Raw genomic sequence first — 27,558 nt, forward strand, 5'->3', positions numbered from 1 at the left:
GTTTCTAAATATGACATCGCGATACGGATCAAGCCACTAGCATCATTCTTGACTGTAACCATTTTAAACTTCTTGTTAGTTGATACTCGTCTTATACTGCATCTATCGCTGTCCGCAACTGGTCTACAAACACCCAAACTTCCTCAAAGGTATTATACAACGGCGCCGGCGCAACCCTGATCACATCTGGCCTTCTCTCGTCACAGGTAATTCCATTATTCGTCAAGTAGTGATTGACTTTTTCCATCAAACCTGTCTTAAACAGCAAACTTAGTTGTGCACCACGTTGATCCGGATCTGATGGCGTAATAATAGCGAATGGCTTGTCTGGGAACCGAGCCAATAACAATGATTCGAGATAACCAGTCAAAGCCAAAGACTTTGCTCTCAAAATCGATACCGGGTATTTGTCGAACACTTCAAGCGAGCCGAGAAGAGATACCGTGTCAAGAACCGAGGGATTCGAAAGCTGAAATGCAGAGGCACCTTTTGAGGGAGCAAATTCTGGTGTTGTTAGCCACTAGTCAAGTATCAATGAGGAACATAGTGAAAACTTACTGTTATTCATCAAGAATCTCGTCTTTTTATCATGTGCCCACCATCCCACCAGTCTTGGCTTGTCAAAATTATGTTCATGAACGAACAACCCACCGATGCCACCTGGCCCAGAGTTCAAGTACTTATACGAGCACCATACTGCAAAATCGACATTCCAGTCATGCAAACTCAACTGCAAATTGCCAACCGCGTGAGCCAGGTCCCAACCAACCACTATTCCGAGGCTCTTGGCATATGATGTGATCTCCTTGATATCGAAGGCCTGTCCGGTATAGTACTGGATTCCCGGGAGAAGAACCACCGCAGCAGTATCTGCGTGCTCAGATATGACATCCAAAACATGCGACTTGGAAACCGTGGAATCAGCGTTTGATGGCTTGATAGTCACCAGCGTTTCGTCAACATTATAACCGTGCATCATAATTTGTGATTCAACTGCGTACTATCATGATGTTAGTCATGCTCAGCGCGCTAAGCAAGGTGAGACGCACATGATCACTTGGAAATGCTTTCTCTTCGATAATAATCTTGGTCCGCTTTCCCTCCGGTCTATAAAAGGCGGACAGCAGTAGATGCAGATTCGTTGTGAGAGTAGTCATCACAGCTACCTCTTCAACTCTTGCGCCAACAATCGCTGCTGATATTCCAGTCACAGTTTCATCAATGGTCATCCATGGCCGGCCAAAGGAGTGACGAAAATGACCGTGTACACCATTTTTGGCCCAAATGTCAAGCTCTTCGGAGAGTAGTTCACGAGTGCGTTTAGGCTGCAGACCAAGAGAGTTGCCGGCAAAGTATATGGATGAAGAATTTGGATCTGTGATATTCGCATCTGACAATCTATGAGCTTATGAAAACATTCAACAACAACAACCAGTTTGCAGTTTGCACATACTTGCTGTAATCTCCGCTCTCGTGGGGATCAGAAATAGGTTCCGTGCTCCTGCGACTACATCTTCGCTGTCGAACTGTTTGGCAGTGGCTCTATCCAAGCTGATTTTTGCAGCATAGCCACGTCGGTACGCCGAAAGACTTCTAGACACAGCTTGACCATAGCGACCACCAGGACGAGCTGTGACGATCATCATATTGCTAGCCGCTGCGCGTTCTGCCAGGCACCGACCGATATACCAGTCAAGAGTTTCTAATGAGGTGCGCGCCGCGCTTGGCCGCACAGTTGCTGTACACTCGCGGGGCGAGGGACGAAATTAGGTTTGCTGACATGACCGCTGAGTCAACCAGTACTTTTCAGGGGCTGACTCTCGCTTGACAGTGTGCTGGCTCGGAGCCAAGGTTTCAGCTCCAGCATAAATTCGGAGCTTCGAATTACAGTAGAAAATCCAAGGCTGTACGTAGCATTTTTGGTTTATCAAGTGATAAGGGGGGGGTTGACGCGGTGTTTATAATTTGTAGTTGTACAAGACACGCGTGCTTTGCCTTCGGCACAGCTGGATAAGGTTTCTGCGGATATCCCAATTGTTTTGAGCTACTCGCGTGAACCGCGCGAGCTTGTCGACGCGTTAACTAGCCATATACCGCGTTTCTCAGACTAGTATTATCGTATAGTCTTGGGGATAGTCAGTGATACTCAGTTATCGACTTGCGGCTTGAACGATTGGGAATGCGCTGAGTGATAGGCTTCGACAAGTATGGATCAAGCCAGCTCTGTCGACGACGCGACGCTGAACGGCCGTCACGCTGCTGCCTCGCTAGGCCGTAGTGCTACTGACTCGCTAATATCTACAGATTCATTGATCTTGTATGTACGACAAGTAGTTCAGACTTTACTTGGCGCAACGAGCGCAGATCTCGACTACTCTCTATTTGCAGATACGAGCGACACGGCCACACGACTTGCCACGTTCGCTGCCGAAAATGTCCCCAGCGCCCTGCACATTCTGAAGCAGCGCGATGCAGAAGGAGATGTCGAAAAGTGTACGACAGTCAACATGGAGCCATGAAGGGAAGAGCTAACGACCGCAGGGAACTATGTGCTTTCTGTTGACCTTGAGCCTTCCGTATCGACGATTGGATCCGTCGTCGTCATCAAGCGCCAACCGCCGTTGGATCTTTCCTCACAATTGGAGTCGCAGTTACAAGTTATTCGGCTCCCTGGACAATTTATGGCGCACCATATTTCGCAAGCGACCGATTCAAGTGACGACAGTGCGCAGACGTTGGCTACCGCTGCTTACGAAGAGGTGTACTCTCTTGTACACCTCGGAATTGCACCATATTTTGACGCACTCACGAAGAATAGGAAGAAGGAGACGAATCAGATTGGCGGAAAGCCAAATTTAGTTGATGAAAAGACCGGCATCGCCGCTACCAAGAAGAGATTTACCGAATTGGAATTGTCACTCTTGCATTTACAGCAGAATGTCGAGATTCCAGCATTGGTTTTAGTCTTCCATCCAGTTGTACAGCAAGCTCTTGATAGAGCCGCCAAGTTGAACACCACTCCTACCATTGATATGATCCCTATCGATATGCTTAGCGATACGAAGTTTCTGAATGCCTTGCAAGCGAATGTCAACTCTTGGATCAAGTCAATTCAGTCTATCACACGCTTATCTCGTGATCCGGCTGTTTCCACAGCAACTCAGGAGATAAATTTCTGGATTTCTCTCGAAAGTGCACTGGAGCAGGTGGAACGGCAGCTACAGCTTGATGGCGTAACGCTCACCATGGAAATACTGACTTTTGCTAAGCGATTTCATGTTACTACCAGTTTTATGGCCGACACAGGTCTTAAGGAGTCCACTGAATTAGTGAAGAAGTATAACTTGTTCATGCACGAGTTTCCTATTGACGAGTTACTATCCGCTCCAACACTTCAAAAGCTCAAGGAAGCAATTGTTTTGATTTTCAGTCATATCAACAAGAAAATTCGAATCTCTCCGTATCCGATACGGCGCGCATTGCCCTTGGTTGAGGCGATTTCTGTGGATTTGGATGAGCGAATGCGACACTTGTTGAGCGGGCGCCGGTTACTCAGTCTAGACTATCCGGAATTCCAGAATATTCTAAGACTAGCTGATGACGTGTTTGGCACCTGGGACATGCAAATCAAGGAGTTCACCAATGTCGCACGAGAAGTGACAAGGAAGCGTGCGGAAAAGTTTATTCCAATTCGTATCAATGCCCGACACACTGCCATCCAACAGCGGATCGGATACTTGAAGACATTTCGTCAAGCTCACGAGCAACTACAGTCGACAATTGCAAGCGCGTTGTCTTCCGGTGCAGATGAAGCAGAGAAAGTTGATGCCAATGAGGTCATTGAAGATCTTGTGGAAGGTTACAATTCATTAAAGGATGCCGACGTCCTGGATGTCTCGACTGAAGGAACTCAGTCGTGGATAGCAGCAGAAGCTGCTTACAATAACCGTACCTCACGCATCGAGGATTCCATCATTTTAAAATTGCGAGCCAAACTTGCAACGGCAACGTCGGCAAACGAGATGTTCCGAGTATTTTCAAGATTCAATGCTTTATTCATTAGGCCAAAGATTCGCTCAGCTATCCAAGAGTACCAGACTCAGCTAATTGAGAACGTCAAGACTGACATCGAAGCCTTACATGCCCGATTTGTTGCACAGTACTCTACATCAGACTCAAGTTCCATGGCTGAGGTACGAGACATTCCGACAGTTTCCGGCGCAATCATATGGGTACGTCAGATCGAGCGGCAGTTGAATACGTACATGAAACGCGTCGAAGACGTGCTTGGAAATGGCTGGGAGCTATATGCCGAAGGAGAAAAACTCAAGAACGAGAGTACTACCTTTCGGAAAAAGCTGGACACGAAGAATATCTACGAATTGTGGTTACGCGATATCACTGAACGGAAAATCTCCGTGCATGGTTATTTATTTAACATTGTTCAGACTCGAACAGCGAACAGACTCCGATATGAATTGAGAATTAATTTTGACCCACAAGTTATTACACTCTTCAAGGAAGTACGGAATCTCATATATCTCAAATTCCAGGTACCCCATGCAATCAGCAGCATTTCGAAGGACGCAAAGCGAGTATACCCATACGCGATGAGCTTAGCGAACACATTGCGAATTTATTCGGAGACGTGTCTAATGATTGAGGAGCTAGGCGAATGGTCCGTTTTACTCAATGAGCATCAAAGCGCCGTACACAGATTGATCGCAACTGGCATCAGGATGAACTGGGAGTCGTTTATTCACACATACGATATGAGCATGCTTTCCTCTCTCCCTGTGTCGAGCAGTATTTCCATGTCAAAAGACAACCCAGCTCCGAATGAGAGCAAACAGGTCATTTTTGCGCGCCAGCTTACGAATTCCGTTACCACTTTGAGAAGCATGACTCGAATTTTAGTGGAGATCAGTGAAGCCATCGAAGCTAATTTAAAATTGTTATCGACTTGTGCTTACAGTGCAGAGAGTTTTAATGCGGCTATCTTCAATACTCAAAATATGATTGACAAGCTAAATCTCGAAAATTTTTTTAATTTGAAGGCATGGGTCCGCGAGCTCAACGAGAAAATACGACAAATCATTATACGTCGCTTACGTGATGCGATCACTGAATGGATCGAGCGGTTTAAGAACAGCGATTTGGAAAGCTCGGCACCGATTAAGCTGAAGGTTACGATCAAGAATCAAATAATCGCTTTGTCACCCCCCCTTGAGTTTGCACGGGTGTCGTTCTACACTGAATTTCAGAACTACGTCGGTGTGTTGTGCAACCTGAAGTGTCTAAATGCATCAAGATACGAGTTGAATCTCAGTTCTAACAGCACAAGACTTGATCCTACGTTTTCGGACCTTCCAGCTTTTGTTCCGGACGAGATTGCTGCGGCGTACAATATCATCGAGCAGAAGCTTGATGTTGTAGGCTCTTACACAGCAAAATGGTTCCGGTTTCAGTCACTTTGGGATTTGCAAACCGAGACCGTGTTTGAAATGCTCGGCGAAGATGTGTCAAAGTGGGTTCAGATTTTACAGGAGATTCGTCAAGTTCGCACAACGTTCGATACAAGAGAGACAGTGCAAGGGTTTGGAAATATTATCGTCGACTACGAGCAAGTGCAATCAAGAATCAATGCCAAATACGATTCGTGGCAGCACTCCATTTTACTACAGTTTTCTAACATTCTACACAAAGCTATTAGTGACCTATTCACCGACTTACAGCGTACTCGAAAGGATCTTGAAATTCAGACCTTAGATATGTCATCAACTCGGCGCGCTCTCTCATTTGTCGCCGTGGTTCAAAATGCAAAGGTGAAACTTGAACCTTGGAGTACTGCCATTGATACATTACGTTCGGGTCAGTTGTCTCTATCGAGAAATCGATTTCAGTTCCCGCAACAATGGATTTTTATCGACCAACTTGACGGGGAATGGGCCGCATTTAGGGATATTTTGGCGATCAAGAATCGGACGGTTGAAAATAGTATTGATATCCTACGGTCAAAGGTGGCAGCGGAAAATAATGTTTTGCTGGACCAAACGACAAAAGCTATTACCAGTTGGAATGCCGACAAACCGATAACAGGAACTATTACTCCGGCTGATGCTTTCATTACTCTTCAGAAGTTTGATAAAATTCTTGGAGATCTACAACGACAACAAGATTTAATTGTGCAAGCGAAATCTTCCTTACTTATCGACCTTCCGATAAACGGGTTGCTAGAACCGGCTTTGCTCGAAGTGCAAGACTTCAAGTCTGTTTGGTCCGCTCTCAGTACAGTGTGGCAAAGCTTGGACGAGTTGCGCGATCTTCCCTGGGCAAGTGTTGCTCCGCGCAAAGTCAAGAGTTCTGTGGATGAGCTCATGGTGATGACGAAAGAAATGCCAAGTCGAATGCGGCAGTACGCATCGTTTGAATACGTTCAAGGAGTTTTACGCCAACTCTTGAAAAGTGGACCTATTCTAAACGACTTGAAGTCCGACGTCATACACGATCGACATTGGGAGAGACTTTGGAAGGCTTGCGAGTTGAAAGACAATTTCCATATGGCATCGCTTACTCTCGGCAAGGTATGGGACATCAATCTGAACAAGCATGAGGCTATAATACGCGATATTGTCGCCCAAGCTCGGGGCGAGATCATCCTTGAGAACTTTTTGAAACAAGTAAGTCGGAGCAGGTCACACTGGCTTGTGAAACACCAACTAACTTGGTTAGACCCGCGATTCATGGACGGAGTACAATTTAGACCTCGTGAACTACCAGAATAAATGCATGCTGATTCGCAGCTGGGACACGCTGTTGGAACGCTGCTCGGAAAATATGACTTCATTAGCTGCTATGCACCATTCACCATATTTCAAACAGTTTGAGGAGGAAACATTACTTTGGGAAGACAGACTCAACCGCGTCAATGCACTGTTCGATTTGTGGATGGGTGTGCAACGACAATGGGTTTATCTTGAAGGCGTATTTTCCGGAAATGCCGAGATCAAGACGTTATTACCGATCGAATCATCCAGGTTTCAGAACGTTAACTCGGAATTTTTTGCTCTCATGCGGAAAGTTTCCAAGATGCCTGGTGTTATGGACGTGTTGAATATACAGGGCGCAAGGACGACGTTGGAGAGATTGAGCGATTTACTCCTCAAAATTCAGCGAGCACTTGGCGAATACTTGGAACAAGAGCGTGCTAACTTTCCGCGGTATTATTTTGTCGGAGACGAGGATTTGTTAGATATTATCGGAAATGGCAAGGACGTGCTACGCATTCAGAAGCATTTCAAGAAAATGTTTGCTGGGATGTCCGAGCTGTTAATAGATTCGCAAACTTCGACAATTACAGGATTTTGCTCACGCGAGGGTGAAGAGGTCATGCTGCATGAGCCTATCTCGCTGATCAAAATGCCGTCAGTGAATAATTGGTTGACGAAACTTGAGAGCGCAGTACAGGAGACATTAGCCTCTTATCTCAAGCGAGTGATGCCCGATTACATTTCGATTTTGGATCACGAAGCCCTCTCTCCGGAGCAACTAATTTCCTGGATTGACAGAACTCCGGCTCAGATTGTGATATTGGCATCACAAATAGTATGGACGTCTAAGACAGAGACTGCACTTTTATCGCCAGTGGATCAACTACTCAAGCTGACATCCAAAGTGTCTCTGCTACTGGAATCGTTGGCTATAATTGTGTTGCAGCAGATTGATCGGATTAGTCGTCGTAAATGCGAAGGCTTAGTGACTGAACTTGTTCATCAGCGGAATGTTCTTCAGAAGCTCGCATTGATTAATGGGGTATCGAAGAATCATTATGGCTGGATTTCCTGTATGCGTTTCTATTACAATGAGGATGCTGAACCCGTTCGTGCCGCCTCAATTGTGATGGGTTCTGCGAGCTTTGACTATGGATTCGAATATATCGGTGCACCAGACAGGCTTGTCCAAACACCTCTGACAGATAAATGCTTCCTAGCGCTGACATCTGCACTCGAGCAAAGCTTTGGTGGATCTCCAATTGGACCGGCTGGAACAGGAAAGACAGAAACTGTGAAAGCGCTCGGTGCTCTTCTGGGCCGCTATGTGCTCGTGTTCAACTGCGACGATTCATTTAACTTCAAGGCGCTGGGCCGGATTTTTCTTGGAATTTGCCAAGTTGGTGCATGGGGCTGCTTTGATGAGTTCAATCGGCTAAACGAACATATTCTCAGTGCCGTCTCGTCTCAGATTCAAACCATTCAGATGGGGTTGCGAGCGCAGAAATTCGATAACCAGGACATGATTGAAATTCTGGAAAGGAGATTTCAGATACATGCGAATACAGGTATAGTAATGCTTGTTTCAACTTTGCTTAGATTTATAAGTTAACATATGAAGGAATTTTCATTACTATGAACCCCGGATACGCAGGCCGCTCCAACTTGCCAGATAATTTGAAGAAGCTGTTTCGCACTATATCGATGTCGCGTCCAGACAAGGAGCTGATTACTGAGGTGATTTTATATTCTCAAGGTTTCTTCGAAGCAAATGCGATGGCGACCAAAGTGATTCCCTTTTTTGATCTGCTGTCTGCTCGTCTATCACCTCAGCCTCACTATGACTTCGGCCTGCGCGCATTGAAGAGTGTGTTAGGGACATCAGGAACGCTGAAGCGACAGCATACCGCCAACGAGAGCAACACGACAAGTGAGAGTGAAATTTTACTACGGAGCATTCACGAAACTGTTGCGCCGAAACTTGTCGGAGATGATGTGCAAGAACTTATCAGGTTTGTTGAGTTTATATATGATACGACATCAAAGAGCTAACGATAAGTAGAATTGAGGCCGATGTGTTTCCTAAGATTCAGTATATCCCGGAGAAGTTCACGGAGCTACGCAAGAGCATCGTTAGCGTGGCAGAATCTAATGGATTCAGCCCCACGACGGATTGGATTGAAAAATGCATACAGGTATATCAAATGCAGGCCATACACCACGGTGTGATGATGGTAGGAAGTTCTGGAAGCGGAAAGACAGCAATTTGGCAGACACTACTCCGCGCTATGCACGAAACAGATGGGCAACAAGGCATTCCGGTTGTCATTGACCCGAAAGTTATGTCGAAAGAGAGTCTGTACGGAAGTCTAGATACGACTACGCGAGAGTGGACGGATGGATTATTCACGAAGACGTTGCGCCAAATCAACAATAATCTAAGGGGAGAGATCGGCAAACGATACTGGATAATATTCGATGGAGATATAGATCCGGAATGGGCAGAGAATTTGAACAGGTATGACCTTATCAAGTCTTGTGGGGTTTAGAAGAAATACTAATGGTATCACAGCGTTCTTGACGACAACAAAATCCTGACTTTACCAACTGGGGAGAAATTATCATTAACTCCAAATATTCGCATATTTTTTGAAGTATCGGAATTGAAATATGCAACTCTTGCGACAATTAGTCGTTGTGGAATAATATGGTTCAGCAACAATATCGTCTCATCTAACATGCTGCTGTCTTCTTATGTCCGCAAATTTTCCGAGTTTAATGTCAACAGTACGGAAGGATTTATCACGGATAATTTGGATAGCAGCACGATTTTGTCAATTTCTGAGCTATTGGAATCGTTTGTGTCGCTTGAATGGATAGATCAAGCGATTGAAGAGGCCAGAAAGTATACTCATATTATGGAGTATAGCTCAATTCGTGCATTATGTACATTATTTTCTTTGATGAACTCTGTAGTCCGGGAAATTTTGGACTATGACTTGCAGCATATTGACTTTAGTCTCAGCCGGGATCAGAAGCGTGCATTTTTGCTGAAAAAGTTGTTACTGAACGTCATTTGGAGTTTTGTTGGAGACTGCACGGTACAGGAGCGTGAATTGTTTGCTCAATTCGTTTGCGGCATGGAACTCTTCGAGTCGTCAGATATACCTGCTGGCGAATCAGTGTTGGATTATGATGTTTCGCTTCCGCACGGAAAATGGGTTGCGTGGCAATCTCTTGTTCCGCGCCTGGATTTGGATCCACATACGGTGTCGGAAAACAAAACCATCATTCCAACAGTTGATACCGTAAGACATGAGGCGCTGCTACACGCGAGCTTGAGAGACCAACGGCCTCTAATTTTGTGCGGACCGCCTGGATCAGGCAAAACTATGAGTTTGTTCAATTGCCTGCGCAAATTTTCGGACATCATTGTTGCTGGAATCAATTTTTCGAGCGCTACTTCTCCAGACTTGGTAGTCAAGACGATGGAGCAGTATTGCGACTACAGGAAGATTAACAGAGAAGTCATATTGTCTCCATCGCAATTAGGTAGACGCTTGGTACTATTTTGCGACGAAATCAACTTGCCGACACCGGACAAATACGGCACGCAGTCTGTCATTACCTTTCTTCGCCAGTTGATTGAACGCAAAGGATTTTGGCGCACCAAAGACAACACGTGGGTCTCGATCGAACGGATACAATTTGTGGGTGCATGCAATCCTCCAACTGACATTGGACGAACAGAGCTGGGATCCAGAATTTTAACTAGAGTGTCTGTTGTCATGATTGATTATCCTGCAGAGATTTCCTTGACTCAGATTTACGGAACAATTGTTGCGGCCGTGCTGAAAAGCATACCTTCTCTACGAGGCTATGCAGATGCATTGACATCTGCTATGATCGACTTTTACTTGGCCTCACAAAAGCGCTTCACTGCACAAGATCAAAGTCACTATATCTACAGTCCACGCGAGTTGACGAGATGGGTGCAGGGCCTACATGAATCAATATCACCGTTGGATGGACTCTCTTTGGAAGGACTTGTTCGTATTTGGGCACATGAGGCTATGCGACTGTTCAGCGATAGATTAGTTACAGAGGAAGAGCGCATATGGACGGAATCGAAAATTTGGGACATCGCCAAACGGCATTTTGTGAACATTAATTGCCGCGAAGCTTTAAAATCGCCAATATTATATTCAAACTGGCTCGCCAAGAACTATGTGCCTGTTACGTTGGATGACCTAAAAAAGTTTGTGAATTCGCGATTGAAAACTTTTTGTGAGGAAGAGCTTGATATTTCACTGGTCTTCTACGATGATGCATTGGATCATATTTTGCGTATTGATAGAGTTTTCAGACAACCGCAAGGCCATATGATCTTGATCGGTCTCAGCGGAAGCGGCAAGGTATGCGTTAACAGGTTTATTCTTGTATTTACCTTCCACTGACATAATTTAGACAACTCTGACTCGTTTTGTCGCCTGGATGAATGGTTTGAAGGTCTTTCAGATTAATTCTCATAAGAAATACACGGCGGCGGATTTTGATGAAGATCTTCGTCAAATTTTGAGAGCATCCGGTTGCAAGAGTCAACAAGTATGCTTCATTTTGGACGAGTCAAATGTCTTGGGATCCGCCTTCCTCGAGCGAATGAACACTCTTCTTGCAAACGCTGAGATTCCAGGTTTATTCGAGGGAGATGAGTACACGTCGTTACTGGCGGCATGCAGGGATGGAGCCCGGCAACAAGGATTAATTCTTGAGTCTGTCGAGGAGTTGCATAATTGGTTCAGAGAGCAAGTTGTTCGCAATCTTCATGTTGTCTTCACGATGAACCCGCCAAAGAAAAATCTTGCGTCGCAGGCTGCAGCGTCTCCGGCGTTGTTTAATCGTTGTGTACTGAACTGGATGGGTGACTGGTCCGCATCGGCGTTATATCAGGTCGGACAAGCTGCGACCAGAAATCTGGATATCGACATACCATCATATCAATCGCCGAACGAACTGGAGCTCTCATATCGAGAACTGTCGTTTCCGTTGTCTCATAGGCAAGCAGTTGTGAACGCAATGGTTTATATGCACGAGTCGATGAAGCTTTGCAACGACAAATTGCTGATGCAGCAGCGGAAGCACAACTATACTACACCTCGCCATTTCTTAGAATTTTTAACACAATTCGTGAAGGTGTTCGACGTTAAACGAAGCGAGGTTGAAGACCAGCAACGTCACTTGAACGTCGGTTTGGAAAAGCTGCGAGACACGGTGGAGAAAGTGCGTCATATGCGAACAGGACTTGCCGAAAAGCGTGATCAGCTTCAAGTTTTAAGTGCGCGTGCAAACGAGAAATTACAGCAGATTATTATGGACCAGAATGAAACGGAACAGAAGAGGGCCGAATCTCTAGAAGTTCAGGCAGATCTGGCCATCAAGGAACAGGAAATTGCGGCGCGTCAAGCGGTTGTTTTGAACGATTTGGCGAAAGCCGAACCCGCAGTTGTCGAAGCTCAGCAAAGCGTCAGCAATATCAAGAAACAGCATTTAACTGAAGTGCGCTCGATGGCAAATCCTCCTGAGACTGTGAAAATGGCTATGGAAGCAGTCTGCACGTTGTTGGGACATAGGGTCGACAGTTGGCGAACTGTTCAATCGATTATCCGGCGCGAAGATTTTATATCGAGTGTTGTGAATTTTGATTGTGATCGCCAAATGACTTTGGCTTTGCGGACGAAAATGATCAACGAATATCTCAGTCGTCCGAATTTTAATTTTGACACAGTCAATCGTGCGAGTAAAGCGTGCGGACCGCTTACATTATGGGTTGAAGCCCAGATAAATTACTCAATGATCTTAGAAAGAGTTGGTCCATTACGTCAGGAAGTTGCAGAGCTAACAGCGAGCGCTGAGAGTACAAAGTCGAGACTCGTGCAGATGGACCAGATTGTTCAAGAGCTGGAGATGAGCATCGAAAAGTTTAAGGACGAATACGCGATGCTTATTAGTGAAGTTCAGGAAATTAAGGGCGAGATGACGAAGGTAGAGTTTAAAGTGAACAGAAGTGTGAAGCTTTTGAGCAATTTGGCGTCTGAGAGAGAAAGATGGCGTTTGGAGAGTGTGTCGTTTGAGGAACAGACACAGACGTTGACCGGTGATGCGCTGTTATCCGCTGGTCTTCTCGTGTACGGCGGGTTCTTCGATCAGCAGTTTCGACAACAAATGCAGTCGATGTGGCGCGGGTATCTTGGCAGATCACACATCGCATTTAAAGAACACAATGATGTGGTGCCTTATCTGACGACTATAGACGAGAAAAATGCATGGCACAACAACTCGTTACCGTCGGGAGAACTGTGCGAGGAGAACGCACTGATGCTGGAATGGTCGACTCGCTATCCGCTAATTATCGATCCTACAGGAAGCATAGTCGAGTTCTTGAAGAATCAAAATGTCGACCGCGGTGTTATTACGACGAGTTTGGTGGACAATGCGTTTGTTAAACAACTCGATAGTGCGCTGAGATTTGGAAATACGCTTGTGGTCAACGACGCGGAGCATTTTGATCCTATTTTGAATCGGGTTCTGAATAAGGAGTACCAAAGAATTGGCGGTCGAGTTTTAGTTCGATTGGGTAATCAAGATATCGACTTTTCACCGAACTTTAGGCTCTACTTGTGTACTCGGGACTCGAGTGTGTCATTTCCTGCACACATTGCTAGCAAAGTGGCATTGATAAATTTCACAACTACAAGGAGCAACTTGTTAGCGGAATCATTAAACAATCTGTTGAAGGTTCTCAGACCAGATATCGACCGAAAACGCGGCAATCTCTTGAAACTTCGACGCGATTTCACCGCGCAGTTGCGGAATTTGGAACGGAATCTCCTGCAGGTGTTGAACGACTCCCAGAGCAGCATCCTTGAAGATGATAATGTTGTCAATACGCTTGAGGTTCTGAAGGTTGAGGGGAGCGATATATCTCAAAAGATGGAAGAAACTGAAGCCGTGATGTCGAAGATCGAGAGCATTACGCAACAATATTATGCGATTGCAGAAGCAAGCAGCACGATCTTCACGATATTGGGACTACTGCAGAAATTGAATCCGTATTACCAATTTTCACTGGATTTTTTTCATATTATATTCATGGACGTACTTGGTACCCGGACAAATACTAAGGATTCACAAGATTTGGCGAACAGTATACGTGAAATAATCATTGAGTTATATGTGGAGACTTGCAAGCGAACTTCGCAAACATTACTACAGGCGGATATACTGGTTTTGCAAGCTTTCATGTCTTATGCATACCTGAACAAGTGTGACATATCGCTTCTCGAAAGCCTATTACAAGGCACGGAGCAACAGATTGATATATCGGCGGAGAGTTACGAACTGCTGGTATTGATCGAACACAGCAAAACGTTGCCATCGTTTGAGAAATATAATGTTGTGGATGTCGACTCTCTGAACGCTTTTGTGTATAAAGCCCCAGATGATCAGGACGAAGGTGAGCATTGTCGGCAATAGAGGTGTAGACGCGAACTAACATTGGGCAGATATTGACGAGGAGCTGTATCGGATATTACTATTAAAGTTGATGCGATCTGGAAATTGTGTGTCAAGAACGCACCGCTTCGTAAGTCGCGCATTCGGACTCAGAATTTCGCAAGATGAGGATATCGGTATCCTTGGTACGATTGTGACGAAACAAGTGACGATGTCGACGCCGATAGTTTTGTGCTCTGTCCCTGGCTACGATGCTTCCTACAAAATTGAAAACTTCGTCACTGCACAAGGTATCAAGTGTACGTCGATCGCGCTTGGTTCAGAAGAGAGTACTATGGCCGCGGATAGAGCCATTGCGGAAGCGGCGAGTAACGGACATTGGGTGTTATTGAAGAATGTTCATCTTGCGCCGTCGTGGCTCGATCTGTGGGCAAAGCGAATGCATATGTTACAGCTTTCTTCGAGTTTTAGACTGTTTTTGTCTATGGAAATGACGCGTGGAAGTCCACCACCGATTGAGCTATTGCGATCCTCGCGGATCTTGACCTTTGAGCCGCCTCCTGGAATACGGGCAAATATGCGCGATTCGTTGGCGAGCATTAGCTCTGACGAGATATCTGCGGATCCGGTTGAACGTACGCGCTTGTACTTTTTGCTCTCGTGGTTTCATGCGGTGGTTCAGGAACGGGCGCGGTACGGCACGTCGGGATGGAACAAGTTCTACGATTTCACCAATGCGGATTACGAATTTGCGCGGTATATTATTGACAAGTGGTTGCTACAAGTGTGTGGATCAGGACGATCAAATGTTGCGCCTGAGAACATACCGTGGGAGATAATTCGGGAGTTCATCGCGTTCACTGTGTACGGCGGACAAGTGGACGACGTGCAGGACCAGGAGAATCTGAATGCATTAGCCGCGCGTGTGTTCGATCTGAAGACGTTTGATCTGGGATACGAGCTGGCCGAAGGTCATGATAAAAATGGAGGTACGGTCACGGTGCCAGAGGGAAGTAAGGTGAAAGACTTTGTTGCATGGATTGAGAGCCTGCCGGAGCGTGAGCCGGCGCGATGGCTGGGCTTAGCTGAAGACGTGACAACGCTGTGAACTTGAAGGCATGGAATAGTATATCCGCGCATATTACCAGAGAGCATGTATAAACATCAAGAAACTGTAGCTAGCATATCACTTGGTTAATAATTGCATAAAATAAGCTGAAATGGACCGTATGGCACCGAGGCGCGACTCAAGATGTGTGTGAGAGCACGAGAGCTGAGATATCACGTGACATATTCGAAGTATTCATGTCCAGCAGACGGAAAAACGCAGAACTTATAGGCGTTGAACGTTCGTCGGAAAGCACATTTCGCCAACTCGCAAGTCCATTGTTGAGCCTACTTCGTCTTTTGCTGACAGGGAGAAGACACTACACCACCAATTTAAACGGTAAACAACATGACGCGTGGCAACCAGCGGGAAAAGGATCGCGAGAAGGCGAACAAGAAGGCGGCGTCGCAGAAGAAGAAGCTAGAGGGTGATCCCCGCAAGCGACAAGAGGAGCAAGCAGCGATTATGAGGGCAAAGCAGCGCGAAGGTGAGTATATTAGTATGGGAGAGTTTGGCTACGAGCAGAGAGCGGTAGGGACGACGAGCTTACTTTATTTATAGCTGAGGAAAGGAAAGCGGCGGGAAAATAATGCAACAAGCAGCCAGTATCTGGCTCTCGGAGCAGCTCTCTGATACGGCTTTCAAATGGCGGATTTGAAGAAAATATGTATGTGTAAGGCACGGCTTGTTGAAGCACTTCACATTTCGGCATAGGGGAGAGGAGTATATGGAGTCTTTTGATGAAATACGATTCTACTCGTCAAGGGAACAACATAACTTACACCAAATGCGGCCTACCGGACGTTAACTATTCGTTACAACTACCCAAAATAAAGTATAGAGTATCACCAAACAACAGAATTATCACGAGTGTATCATTCTTTTCACGCACCCGTCAGTTACACCAGAGTAACTAGTTCCTCTGCACTGGTGGGATGTATGGCAACGCAACTGTCGAAGTCATCTTTGGTGGCGCCCATCTTGATAGCTACACCGAATCCCTGCAGGATTTCAGCGGATGCATCGCCGACGATGTGAAGACCTACGACCTTCTCCTCCGGACCTGCAACGATGAGCTTGTAGACGGTGCTTTCCTTGTCCTCCTGTTTGTCGAAAACAGCGTAGTACATGCCAATGAACTTAGAAAGGTAGATCTTGACGTTTTCGGTGCCGAACTTTTCGCGCGCCTCAGGCTCAGTGAGACCGACGGTGCCGACTTCGGGATGAGAGAAGACAGCAGTTGGCACGTTAGAGTAGTCGAGCTTACGGTCCTTGAACTGAGGACCCCCGAAGAGCCTGTCAGAGAGTCGTCGCCCGGCGGCAATGGCGACGGGGGTAAGCTCGAGCCAGCCAATGTCGTCACCGACGGAGTAGATGCCCGGAATACTAGTGTTCTGGAACTCGTCGACGACAACGTAGTCTTTGCTGTCGGTCTTGATTCCAGGAATGTCGAGTTTGAGGCCAGCAGTGTTGGGACCCCGACCGACGGCCCAGATGAGGGTGTCGACCTCAATCTCTGACTTGCCATTCTCGTCTTCGTAGGTGATCTGCAGGGCACCGGAGGGGAGCTTGACAACCTTCTCGAAGGACTTGGACTTCTTGTGCAGGTGGACGCCGTGCTTGATATAGATTTGAGTGAGGTACTCCTGGATCATGGGATCAAAGTGGCGCAATACTGTCTCTCCACGGATGAAGAAATGGGTTTCAGTGCCAAGGGCGTTGAAGACACCGGCAAGCTCGACGCCAATGTAGCCAGCACCGACCAAGGCAACCCGCTTGGGCTGCTTCTCGAGCTTGAAAAAGCCGTCCGAGGTCGTGCCGTAGTGGGCACCCGGAATTTCAGTGGGGATGGAAGCGTACCCACCGACAGATAGGAGAATGTGATCTGCGGTGTAGTACTCAGTGCCTCCGGAGAGCAGCGAGACTTCAACAATCTTCTCGCCTTTGTCTCCAGCGAAGCGAGCCCAGCCGGAGATGTAGTCGACCTTGTCCTTGATAAGGTTACGCTCGTAAATGCCGTTCAGACGAGTGATGTAGGCGTTACGCTTCTCGACAAATGGTGTCCAATCAAACTTGGGCTTGTCGCCGATGTTAAAGCCATAGTTCGACGCATCTTCGAGGCGCTTCGCTGTGTCGGCGGCCGCCCACATGACCTTCTTCGGGACGCAGCTGCAAGGATATGTCAGCACAAGGATCAGAAGCCCAAGCTTAAAAGAAGTGGCTGTAGACGCACCCGACGTTCACGCAGGTTCCACCGAGACGACCAGAGCCCTCGATGATGGCGGCGGATACACCGTACCGACCAGCCGCCCGGCGGGCAGAGGCAAGGCCGCCAGATCCGCCACCAATGACGAGATAATTATAATGCTTCGTGATAGGCGGCATTGCGATGCTAGGAATTAAGAAACGGGCGCCGGGGAGAGAGGGTGTCCGCGGAGATCTATATACGTCCGTATGAAGCGGATTGCTGATTACGAGAGACGACGGCGTTGCTGGTGCACAGCGCGCTAACATGTGCACTGAGGGTCCAGTGTCTACATCTGCTTCGAGAAGAGCCTAAGCCCCGGTAATTAGGCACCGTGATTACTGAATACGCGATGCGGAACCAGCAGCGGCTATTCTGGACTGCGCGTCACTGCAACGCTCCGCGCCTCCCCACGTCATCGGCAGCCGTCAGCACGCCCTTGCCGTCACCACTGTCCAAAGGCCGTCACATTGGCGGTCGTGGATTATTCCATAGCAATTGAGCAGACCAACGCATCAGAATTTGTTGCGCGGGCATTGCGGCCCGCGCAGGCTGCTCACGTACACACTCGTTTGCGAGAGTCCGTGGCGAAGCGGGCTCGACGTTATCAGCGGAAGAGGGTAAAAGCGCCCCGCAAGTTCTCGACTGGCACTACGCCATCGTCAATTGCTCTACCCCGACTATCATCACCCACTACACCACCCACCACCACCTCGTATCGCCGCGTCATCTCGCTTATCGGCATTCCGCGGTCTCCACCGTCTGTCGCTCGTTTGCTGCTTGGCCTGTCGCCAGCATCATGGTCCGAAAGACGTCTCGCAAGATCACCTATTTGCTGGCGTCCCAAAACTCGCACAATGGACACACCCTCGGCGTCAATGCCCTCGCGGTCGACCCTACGCCGTTCATGGACGCCGACATGCCATACGCGGGCCAGCTATACAGCGCTGGCCGCGACGGTATGGTTATGTCGTGGTCCCTCGCGAACATGAACCTCCTGCGCCAACCTTATGCTGTCATCGACGACTACGACGCCGGTAGTCTTGACGCCGTTGTCAATGGTACCTCCCAGATTGACCTCAACCCGGTCGCCGAAGAGAGTACTCCTACTTTCGCACCTCCGAATGGCGTTCTAAAAAAGTCCCCCTCATTATCATCTGCTCTCGCATCCACTACCTCTGCATCTTCTCCGGCTGCGCAAGGAAAATCAGCATTCAGGTCCAAACTTCAATTGCATACTCATTGGGTGAACGATTTAGTGCTCACCAACAACTACAAAACAGGTATGCGCTGCTCGTTATTATGTTGTGTCGTCTATTAATCCTATTAGTTATCACCGGTTCTTCGGATCTGACCGTGAAGCTGTGGACTCCCTCGACCAACGCGCAGACCACTATCGGCCAGCATCACGATTTCGTCAAGTGCCTGGCTGTTGATAGCCAATCTTCGGACTGGGTCGCTTCCGGTGGTCTGGATCGCAAGGTTATCATCTGGGATCTCAACGGTGGTGGCGAGAAGCTACAGATCGATTGTAGCAGTAAGGGCGAGAATCCTAAGGGCAGTGTGTACGGTCTTGGGATTGGGGGTCCCGGAGGTAGCATCATTGGATCTGGAGGTCCCGACTCGGTCGTGCGTCTATGGGATCAGCGGACTGGAAGTAGTATTGTTAACTTTGTCGGGCATACAGACAACATCCGCGCCCTTCTCATCAACAAGTCGGGAAACCTTGTACTAACCGGCTCGTCTGACTCGACTGTCAAAATTTGGTCTATTACCGCTGGTCGACTCATGCATACTCTTAACATGCACGATACTAGTGTGTGGTCTCTCTCTTCGGATCACCCGAACCTTGAGGTCTTTTACTCCAGTGACCGCTCAGGCGTGGTTGTCAAAACTGATACACGTGGCATTTCCGAGGTTGAAGATAGCGTCTGTGTGATGGTCTGCAACGAGCACCAAGGCGTAAGCAAAGTCGTTACTTCTGGTGATCAGATATGGACCGCAACTGCAAACTCGAGAATTCACAGATGGGTATGATCTCTCCTATTCATATTCTTATAATTAGTTCTGACCACTCTTTTGAAGCGCGATGTCGACACAACTCCTACTACCATCCAATCTCAGAAGCTCCAGAGCATGCGACGGCGCTCCAGTGTGAGCTTCCAGGGGAGACAAGACGGTACAGCATTATTGCGCCAGGCTGCTACGTCATCTATGACTTCACAAATTCCCGCTGCTTCGCTCATTAATCTCAACGCCGTTGGTTTTGGATCTGCTACCGCCCTGCTGGATGGGGATGATGGCACCGTTTCCTCGTCGGCCAAGCAGCGCAGGGCCGACTCCTTCTCCACGCCGAATCCGGTAGATATTCCTCCGGCACCGGTTGATCCACTACGGCATAATCCCGAGGAAACTATCGAAGGGCAAACTGGTTTGATCAGCCATATTATGTTGAATGACAGATGCAGGGTCCTGACGGCGGACACGGCTGGTGAAGTGGTCTTATGGGATTTGATACATTGTGTCAAAGTGAAATCTTTCGGAAGCCGAGATATTCAAAGCGTGGCGGATGAGATTAACACGTTCGAAACAATGTCGAATTGGTGTCAAGTTAACACACGGACTGGACAGCTGGCCGTTGTTCTCGAGGAGTGGTACTGTTTTGACGCCGAGATCTACGCGGATACTGTAGCTCAAGAACTTCCGCCGCAGCCAACACCAGAGCCTATTGAATTTCGAGATGACCAGCGCATAAATATTGGAAAGTGGATTCTACGGAACTTGTTTTCTAATCTGATAAGTGCCGAGCTTGGTCGTGACGACGCCTATCGGAACAAAAAGCGAAAGACGATCGATAGGCAGGCAAGCTTTCGACACAATGCGCCCGGTCATTTGTCGTTCGCACAGCTGCCGATGACGCCGTTGGCAGGGGATCACCGACTGGGAAACGGCACTACTATGCAATTACCAACGCCGGGCCTTGCTATCGGACTCGCCACACCAGCACCGACGTACAATCCCGCAAACCCGCCTCACAATGGAGAGCTCACTTCGCCGATGAATGGGCCTGGAGTGACGGATTATTTTTCAAGCGCGCTATCGTCGACAACAACCAACACAACGCTGACTAGTGCGGCACCGGAAATGCCTCCACAGCAGGATTTGTCCGACAGCGAGGGAGGAAATGATGCTTTGTCAACATCAAATTCACTGATGGGTCGACTACGCTCGTTTGGAAAGGGCCGACTTGTGCGGACTGCATCTTCCGACATCAAGGCCGATGGTAAATCCGATGGAGCGTCTTCGAGCGAGACGCCAGCGCTAAGCACAGTTGAGGAGGGAAAAGCGGAGCCATCATATGACGACACGTTACGAGGGGTAATCGACAAGGTTAGGAGTGAATACGACACGTCTAATGCGTTTATATCATCAGGATATGCAGTGTCGCCAGCAAACGAGACTCCAATATTGAATATTCCGAGGGATACCGCTATTATTATCTCCGAGCAGCGCGCTGATGCTGGCGGCCTAGTTGACGTTTATCGAGGTACGGTATCTTCCTGCGGCACAAACGAAGACGTGGAAACGCTAGAGTCCGTTGCACCTGGTTGGCTTGCTGAGTTTTTACTGCTGAACAAGATCCCACAGAAGGATCTCGTGAAAGTGAGCTTTGTGTTGCAACCTTTTGATGACGCATTGCCAGTGATGCCGAACGGCAACGCTCGTCTGAACGCGTACAGAATGCTGCGCGTACGAAAGATTCTATCTTATGTTGAGGAAAAGCTTGATTCGTCTGTCAAGCGGGGTTCCACGAAGCCGGAAGAGTGGCTTGAACTTGTTTGCCAGAACCAGGTTCTCGACAATCTGTACACGTTGGCGACGATTCGCGCGAGGATATGGCGACAAGGCGGCGACGTTGTTTTGCTCTATAGACGCAAAGCAGACAAATGAAGATGGTGAGGCGTATTGAATGCATATACAAGCGAGAAAAAGTAGAAGATATTTTGGCATTCGCGAAGACTCTTTTTGCTTTCATATATCGAGTCGGCGACAGACTCTATTTTTTTCATTTGTTTCTAGTTTTTGGACACTACTCTGCATATTATCTTGTACAAGTTGTGTGACGGCATTAGTTTGCATTTTGCTATTTTCTTCTTGTGCTGTGTGCATGTACAATCACGAGAATAACAGGAGAGAAAGCAAAAGGCTTTCTTTTTTTAAAAGCTGTGGTAGCATATTTTGAAACTATTTAGAAACTAGTTGCTTCTTTGTCCCAACTTTGTTGGGCTGTTTGGAAAATTATTATGCTCTGGTTCTTTCAGTTGTGGGCTTTTTTGTCTTGTTATCTGTATTTTCTGTTTTTGAATAGTGCTTACTAGAAGCGCATTTGAGACATTTAAAGTCATTCTGACTGGGAACCGGAAGTTTGGGGTTGAAGAGGATATTAGTGAACCGGGAACGAACATTGGTGGAAGCAGAGAGAACCGAGGCTGGTCGTCGTCGACTACGGATTTTGCTCACAGAAAATTTTATGTTTCTCCAGTTTTCACAGCAGCGACGAGCATCCAATCAACTTATTAACAGCAATGAATATTGACCCGATTTGGAAGAGTCTTTCCAACTTGCGATCGCTTTCACGGCTCTTGGTCTTTTTTGTTTCATTAGTGCACGCTTGAATGAAGAACTTTGTCTGATAGGTTGCGAAGCAGTTGAACAGCAACATGCAGCGCTCCTTTTACACTGTACAACAGCGCGGGCGATATGGCTACGCTTGTCGTTGCTTATTCGGGTAGGCAGTTACTACTGTTCTGCGACTATTCCGCGTCCGATCCATCAGGTTGTTACAACTCGACCGGGTGCATGTGGTGTGTTGGATTAGTCTATGCTCTCTCCACACTGTTCGCGCAACACAACTTGAAAGCCATAATGGGCTGTATCGAAGATCTGCTGCTCTGTCAACTGACGTTCTGAGCTTTTGGATTCAAAATGCAGCCAAGATCAAAAAAATCTCCAGAGAGGCACTCTACTTCTGTACTGCTGTTCCCACGCTTCCTGTCCTTATATTTGGTCTGTAGCAGCGTGTTGGTTGAGGAGAAACAATTACGTTTCAGCTGGGGTTTGAAGCGGGTAAAGTGTAGGCAATGTGTAGAAGAAGTGGAATTATGGAATGTTTGTAGTAGACTTTGTTCAGTACCACCATAGGCGCGCGAAGCTACTTTGATTAGAATTGAAGTTCATCCGGAGTCTCACTAGTTATCACCACGTTCAATCAACAGCCGTCACAACAATACGCCGTCAAAATGTCACTACCAGCGGCACCAAACTACGGCGTCTATCAACCTTCTTCAACTGATCCACTACTATTGTTCAACGACGAATCTGTGCCTGGATACGGCGCAATCGAGCAAGCACTGCCGAAGCTTGCGGCGGACGATATGGCTGTTGTCAAAATGTGGGATAGTTTGCTGCTACAGTACGAGGTAGGATCTGTGTTTTGACCGATCATTCGTGAATGGTATGTTCACTAATTGGGTTGGATGCTTGCAGAAACATCATAACTTGTCACGGGCTGATTCCACAGAGGCTGCGAAGCCAGATAAAGATGCGTCGGTTCAGACGACGACCACTAATGGCGCGACTCGACATGCAGACGACGAGAACAATGATAATGAGAGTCATCAGAGATTCAAGGATGAGCCGACCTTAGACGTGCGAGAAGAAGACAAACTGAGAGTCAAGGAAGCGTCAACTTCAGAGGGCGGAGAGGAAGATGCGCTGCACGACTCGAAGCGAAGGAAAATAGGTGACATATGATACGTAATGCGATACCTCAACAATGACACAAGCATGTGTATTATTTGGTTCGGGATACTGGCATGGAAAGTGATGGTTGTCGGACATACTGCTACGCGATTGATCTATGAGTTACGTGTACGGTACAATGTTGTGCCTACGGGATGTCCTCGACTCAGAGCGCTAGCCATCGTGTCTGATGCTCAGTTCCGTACTGCCGCCACAGTCAATTCGAAGACACAGTTTCTGAGTCGATTTGAATTGCTCCAGAGTGTCAGGTATGAGAACTGGAGGAGGAACAGCACATTGGTAAGATCGCGTTAGCCAACGACCAACCAGTGCACATCGGCTTGCTCTGTTCATCAAAAGCACTTAGCAGCAAAATACATCACAATATTTTACAAATCAGCTTTGCTCGCACAAATTAAAAGTCGACAATAACACCTTTTGGATGTGCGAGCACTTCCGCGGTCATTGCCCTGATCTCCTCTGGCAGGCTTTGTCCTGCAGTCTGAAGTCACCTACTTTTCGCCGCAATCAGTGCGGCGCTGCGGCTGAGCAAAGACAGGCGGGGTTCCCGACTATGCGGCTCAGAAGAACTAGTAACTCAGATTCCTTGCTAGTATCGAGCCCAGCCACCTCAGCTCGTGCTGGCCACGATATATAGTGGCGTGTAGTGCGCACGTGAAGTACATAGACCGAGCTTGAGAATATCATCCAAAGCTAGCGCAGGTGCACTGCGAGAGAGACCGCGCATGCGCCGATGACGACGGCGGTATCATCTACTTCGATTCATCATCATCTGCCTGCAGCTGGACATCTATATCAACGCGAGCAAGCGGCGCTGCCATCGCTGACGGTACCCACAGTAGCCGGTTGTACGACGTTGCGATGCAGTGGCGTGTCAAAGTCGACTGGACAGCGTTGCAAACGACGTGTACGTGCTTCAGACGGGCGACGAGATGAAGGCGAGACAAAAGAGTTCTGTCATAGCCATCGATCGCAACAGACGGATAGTTTATTAGACCCAACGATACAGAGTGAATCCATGACGGTCTCGTTGGTATCTCCAGAAATCAAAGGACAGCGGTATATGAATACGACTACAACGAGGTTACCTCTAGATCAGGCCAAGCAACATACCAGTACTGCTCGTGCCAGCACAACATGGACAAGCGTGCAGTGCAGCGGCGTATCCAAATCGACCGGCAAGCGCTGCAAAAGGCGCGTGCGCGTCGATATAGGATATCTTATTTCGAAGCGGAAAAATAAAGACTACGTGAAGAAGTATTTCTGTCAAGATCATCGAGTGGAAGTGCGCGGTTCAGAGAAGCAGGGCAACACAGCTTCTGTGCGACAACGTACCACGACAGCTGAACATAACAGCAAAGCCATAAAGAAGAAAGACACGGCTAAAGGGCCAGAAAAAAGCGAGCCCGGGGGTTTGTTTCTGAGACTTGTCAAGCCATTACTCTCACTGTGCAGCACCGCTCGCGGCAAGCCAACTCTGCAGCAGAATACTACAGCCAAATTCCAAGCCAGCGACCGACACAAAGCCGGGCTGCATGACCCACGCAAGACAGGCACGTACACGACCAGGCACGCACACGGACTCGCTGGCGGCTCAGCTTCAGCGCCACAGGGTATCATCGGCGGTGCGGTAATTTCTATGGTGTCGACGGAAATGCGGCAAAAATACATCAGCCTCCTCGCGACGGAGGTTCTGAAGCCAGTATCACTGGCTGACGAGGCTGGCTATATCTATATCTATGAGCTAGAGCAGCCAGGAGTCGGCAAGTTGATCTTTGTTGCTGCGGCATGTGAGGAACACGAGCTAACAATCAAGTCAACAATAGATCGGAGGTCGATGCATCCAGACACGTTGCTGTATTTAAAGATCGGACGGGCGAAGGACGTTGCTAGACGGATGCAGCAGTGGACGACACAGTGTTCGCACGAGGTCATACTTACCGGCCACTTCCCCGCACCCCCCCCTTCGCGCCATGATTCTGCTGCAGCAGAAATCGCAGATGACAACGCACGCACTCAACCACCGGCGACGAGGATACGATGCCGAGCAATCCACCGAGCAGAGCGGCTGATACATCTGGAGCTGCGGTCGCTGTTTCCGTGTTCAGCTGACAGCCCTGCAGTGCTGCTACGCATAGCGGCGGCATCTGCCACGCATGGACATTCTCACGGATCAGTTGACGCGGCTGACGCGGCTGAAGATACCTGCAGTGCATGCGGGAAGCGCCATACAGAGTGGTTTGCGGTGCGGAAGAAGGACGCGCAAATAGCCGTTCGCATTGTCGCTAAATGGGTGGAATTTGTCGGTGTCGTGGAGGGGGCATAGTAACGGCTGATTTCCCCGTGACGCATCGTACGCGTAATCGGTGTTATATCTATATATTAGTCAAGAGTGCATATCATTTCGTTGCTAAAAATCTGTCGTCATAAGACCTCTGCGGAGAATGCGCGGTCGACACGAATTGGCACAAGGCGCTGCGGCAAACGAGCAGCTGACGAGCCTTCGGACGTCTCCGTGCTTAGTCGCTTTCTGTCAGCGCCCTGCGATGATTCAAGTAGGTGCGCGACGACAAGCAGTGCTTGCGTCGGCACGTCGGCCTGCGTAAATTGAGCGGGGCGGCGTGCGGCGCGCGAGTCGAGGGCGAGTTTAGCGTGCGGCGCACAGCCACTTCTGCTGCCGTCTGCCTGCACGGCAAAGTCACGCAGGACCGCAGAGTGGCAAAAACAATTCTACGGCTTCGATGGACGTGTTCCGCGCATTTCTAGAGCGCTCCTGAAACCCTATTGTGCTGGCTTGTGTCGCACGCGACGGGGCCGACCGCGGAACCGGCCCCCGCCATCGCTCGTGTCAAAAAAAGCAAAATATAATCCTCGTTTAGCGACTTCCGCCCTTGATCGGCGACTGGAGGTGTTCGTGTGCAGCGCGCGACCCTGTCACGCGTCCCTCTCCACCTATGATCGCGTTCGCAGCAGCAGCGCGTGCGACCTGGCCGCGTTGCATCGGCTCTGGAATATGGCTGCAGGCGCACGCTAGCGAGTTGTGTGTCCTTTCGCGCGGACGCGAGGCGAGAGCGCCCCGCTTCGCCCTGCCTTGCCGTCAGCCGCCACCAGCCGCTGCATCAGCCGCGATGCTACTCTATGTCACTCTCGCGGGCCCTTGCGTCGCCTATCCGCTTCATGCAGTAACATATGCACATGTCAAGCTGCTGGAACGCCAAACTACAGAAACGTCCGCCGTTGCATGTCGTCATGATTAGTGGTACCGCGGTCGGTCGACCTAGACGCCGGCGGCCAGTTGAAGGGCATGCAATGCTGCAGCTGCTTTCGGCAAAGTGCGACTGGGCGCGAAGAGAGGGAGGTGGCGACGTCGCGATCCGCGTGGCGATTTTGCGCTGATGATCATGAAAAGCATGCCCGCCATGCTCGACACAGACTCGTGTCGGTAAAGACACATTGCAGGGACGGGTGGGCGGATGTGGAGTGGGCGCGACGAGATCGATGGGAAGAGGAAGGGCCGAAGTGGGATAACGAAGCGAGTTGGAGGGGGAAATTCTGGCGATGCGAGGCCACGCGCGCGAATCGGGGCTGGGAGGCTATGTTTGGGGGTGCAACAGGCCCGACGAAGATAGCGGAATACGATCGGGGATGAAGGAGCGGCATCTACGTCAGCGCCGACGACCATTTCAACGACAGGGATATGAAGAGAGAACGCATGTGACGATGGGCAGTCGGTACGCGAACGAGCTTTGCATTTCATTTTCACGACGGGCTTCTAGAAGGCACAGCTATGAACTGTCGCCGATCGTTTGCCGCGGCAAGAGAAGGGCGATTGTAGTTCGTCATAGCCTCGCTTCCGCGCTGCGCACAGGTATGTATGGGTGGCGTGGAGGCGGTGGCGGTGCTGGGCAGAGAACACATGGGCGCAGGCGGCGAGTGTGACGTTGCGTGCGGCTCATGACGAGGAACGCCAGCGGGCCACGAGGGCGGGCTGTGGGTGATTGGTGCCTTGTGACACTGTATGCTGAATTTGCCCGCATCTCCGATATTCTATTCCGCAAACGGCTTCCCCCCAGAGCGGGGGAGGACAGAAAGATCTGCGC

General features: G+C 48.6%; 6 protein-coding genes across 6 annotated transcripts; 4 read left to right on the plus strand and 2 right to left on the minus strand.

Annotated features, from left to right (window-relative positions):
- Window positions 1-91: 91 nt before the first annotated feature.
- V1518DRAFT_403194 (pyridoxal phosphate-dependent transferase) lies at window positions 92-1,646 on the minus strand (the record flags this gene model as incomplete). The annotated part of the gene is made up of 4 exons (XM_066901861.1): window positions 92-504; window positions 559-1,000; window positions 1,050-1,390; window positions 1,454-1,646. 4 exons carry the CDS (start codon window positions 1,644-1,646, stop codon window positions 92-94), a joined length of 1,389 nt encoding a protein of 462 aa, XP_066762246.1.
- Window positions 1,647-2,207: 561 nt separating this feature from the next.
- V1518DRAFT_424814 (dynein heavy chain, N-terminal region 1-domain-containing protein) lies at window positions 2,208-15,390 on the plus strand (the record flags this gene model as incomplete). Its single annotated transcript, XM_066905882.1, has 8 exons — window positions 2,208-2,493; window positions 2,542-6,680; window positions 6,733-8,338; window positions 8,392-8,782; window positions 8,833-9,288; window positions 9,343-11,185; window positions 11,238-14,283; window positions 14,333-15,390. 8 exons carry the CDS (start codon window positions 2,208-2,210, stop codon window positions 15,388-15,390), a joined length of 12,825 nt encoding a protein of 4,274 aa, XP_066762247.1.
- A 235-nt stretch (window positions 15,391-15,625) lies between these two features.
- V1518DRAFT_409722 (uncharacterized protein) lies at window positions 15,626-16,243 on the plus strand. The gene has a single exon (XM_066902430.1). It carries the CDS (start codon window positions 15,739-15,741, stop codon window positions 15,949-15,951), a length of 213 nt encoding a protein of 70 aa, XP_066762248.1. The 5' UTR covers window positions 15,626-15,738; the 3' UTR covers window positions 15,952-16,243.
- On the minus strand, window positions 16,098-17,855 carry V1518DRAFT_409723 (uncharacterized protein). The gene is made up of 2 exons (XM_066902431.1): window positions 17,624-17,855; window positions 16,098-17,559 (listed from the first exon to the last, which is right to left on the minus strand). The coding sequence occupies exons 1-2, from the start codon at window positions 17,773-17,775 to the stop codon at window positions 16,290-16,292; spliced, it is 1,422 nt and encodes a 473-aa protein (XP_066762249.1). The 5' UTR covers window positions 17,776-17,855; the 3' UTR covers window positions 16,098-16,289.
- A 579-nt stretch (window positions 17,856-18,434) lies between these two features.
- On the plus strand, window positions 18,435-21,586 carry V1518DRAFT_436369 (uncharacterized protein; the record flags this gene model as incomplete). Its single annotated transcript, XM_066906290.1, has 3 exons — window positions 18,435-18,918; window positions 18,966-19,666; window positions 19,721-21,586. 3 exons carry the CDS (start codon window positions 18,435-18,437, stop codon window positions 21,584-21,586), a joined length of 3,051 nt encoding a protein of 1,016 aa, XP_066762250.1.
- A 2,448-nt stretch (window positions 21,587-24,034) lies between these two features.
- V1518DRAFT_409729 (uncharacterized protein) lies at window positions 24,035-25,995 on the plus strand. The gene is made up of 2 exons (XM_066902432.1): window positions 24,035-25,221; window positions 25,285-25,995. The coding sequence occupies exons 1-2, from the start codon at window positions 24,192-24,194 to the stop codon at window positions 25,782-25,784; spliced, it is 1,530 nt and encodes a 509-aa protein (XP_066762251.1). The 5' UTR covers window positions 24,035-24,191; the 3' UTR covers window positions 25,785-25,995.
- The last annotated feature ends 1,563 nt before the right edge of the window (window positions 25,996-27,558 follow it).

This window comes from Limtongia smithiae (genome assembly GCF_038497785.1).
Source record: "Limtongia smithiae strain NRRL Y-17922 unplaced genomic scaffold V1518scaffold_1, whole genome shotgun sequence".
NCBI classification, from domain to species: domain Eukaryota; kingdom Fungi; phylum Ascomycota; class Lipomycetes; order Lipomycetales; family Lipomycetaceae; genus Limtongia; species Limtongia smithiae.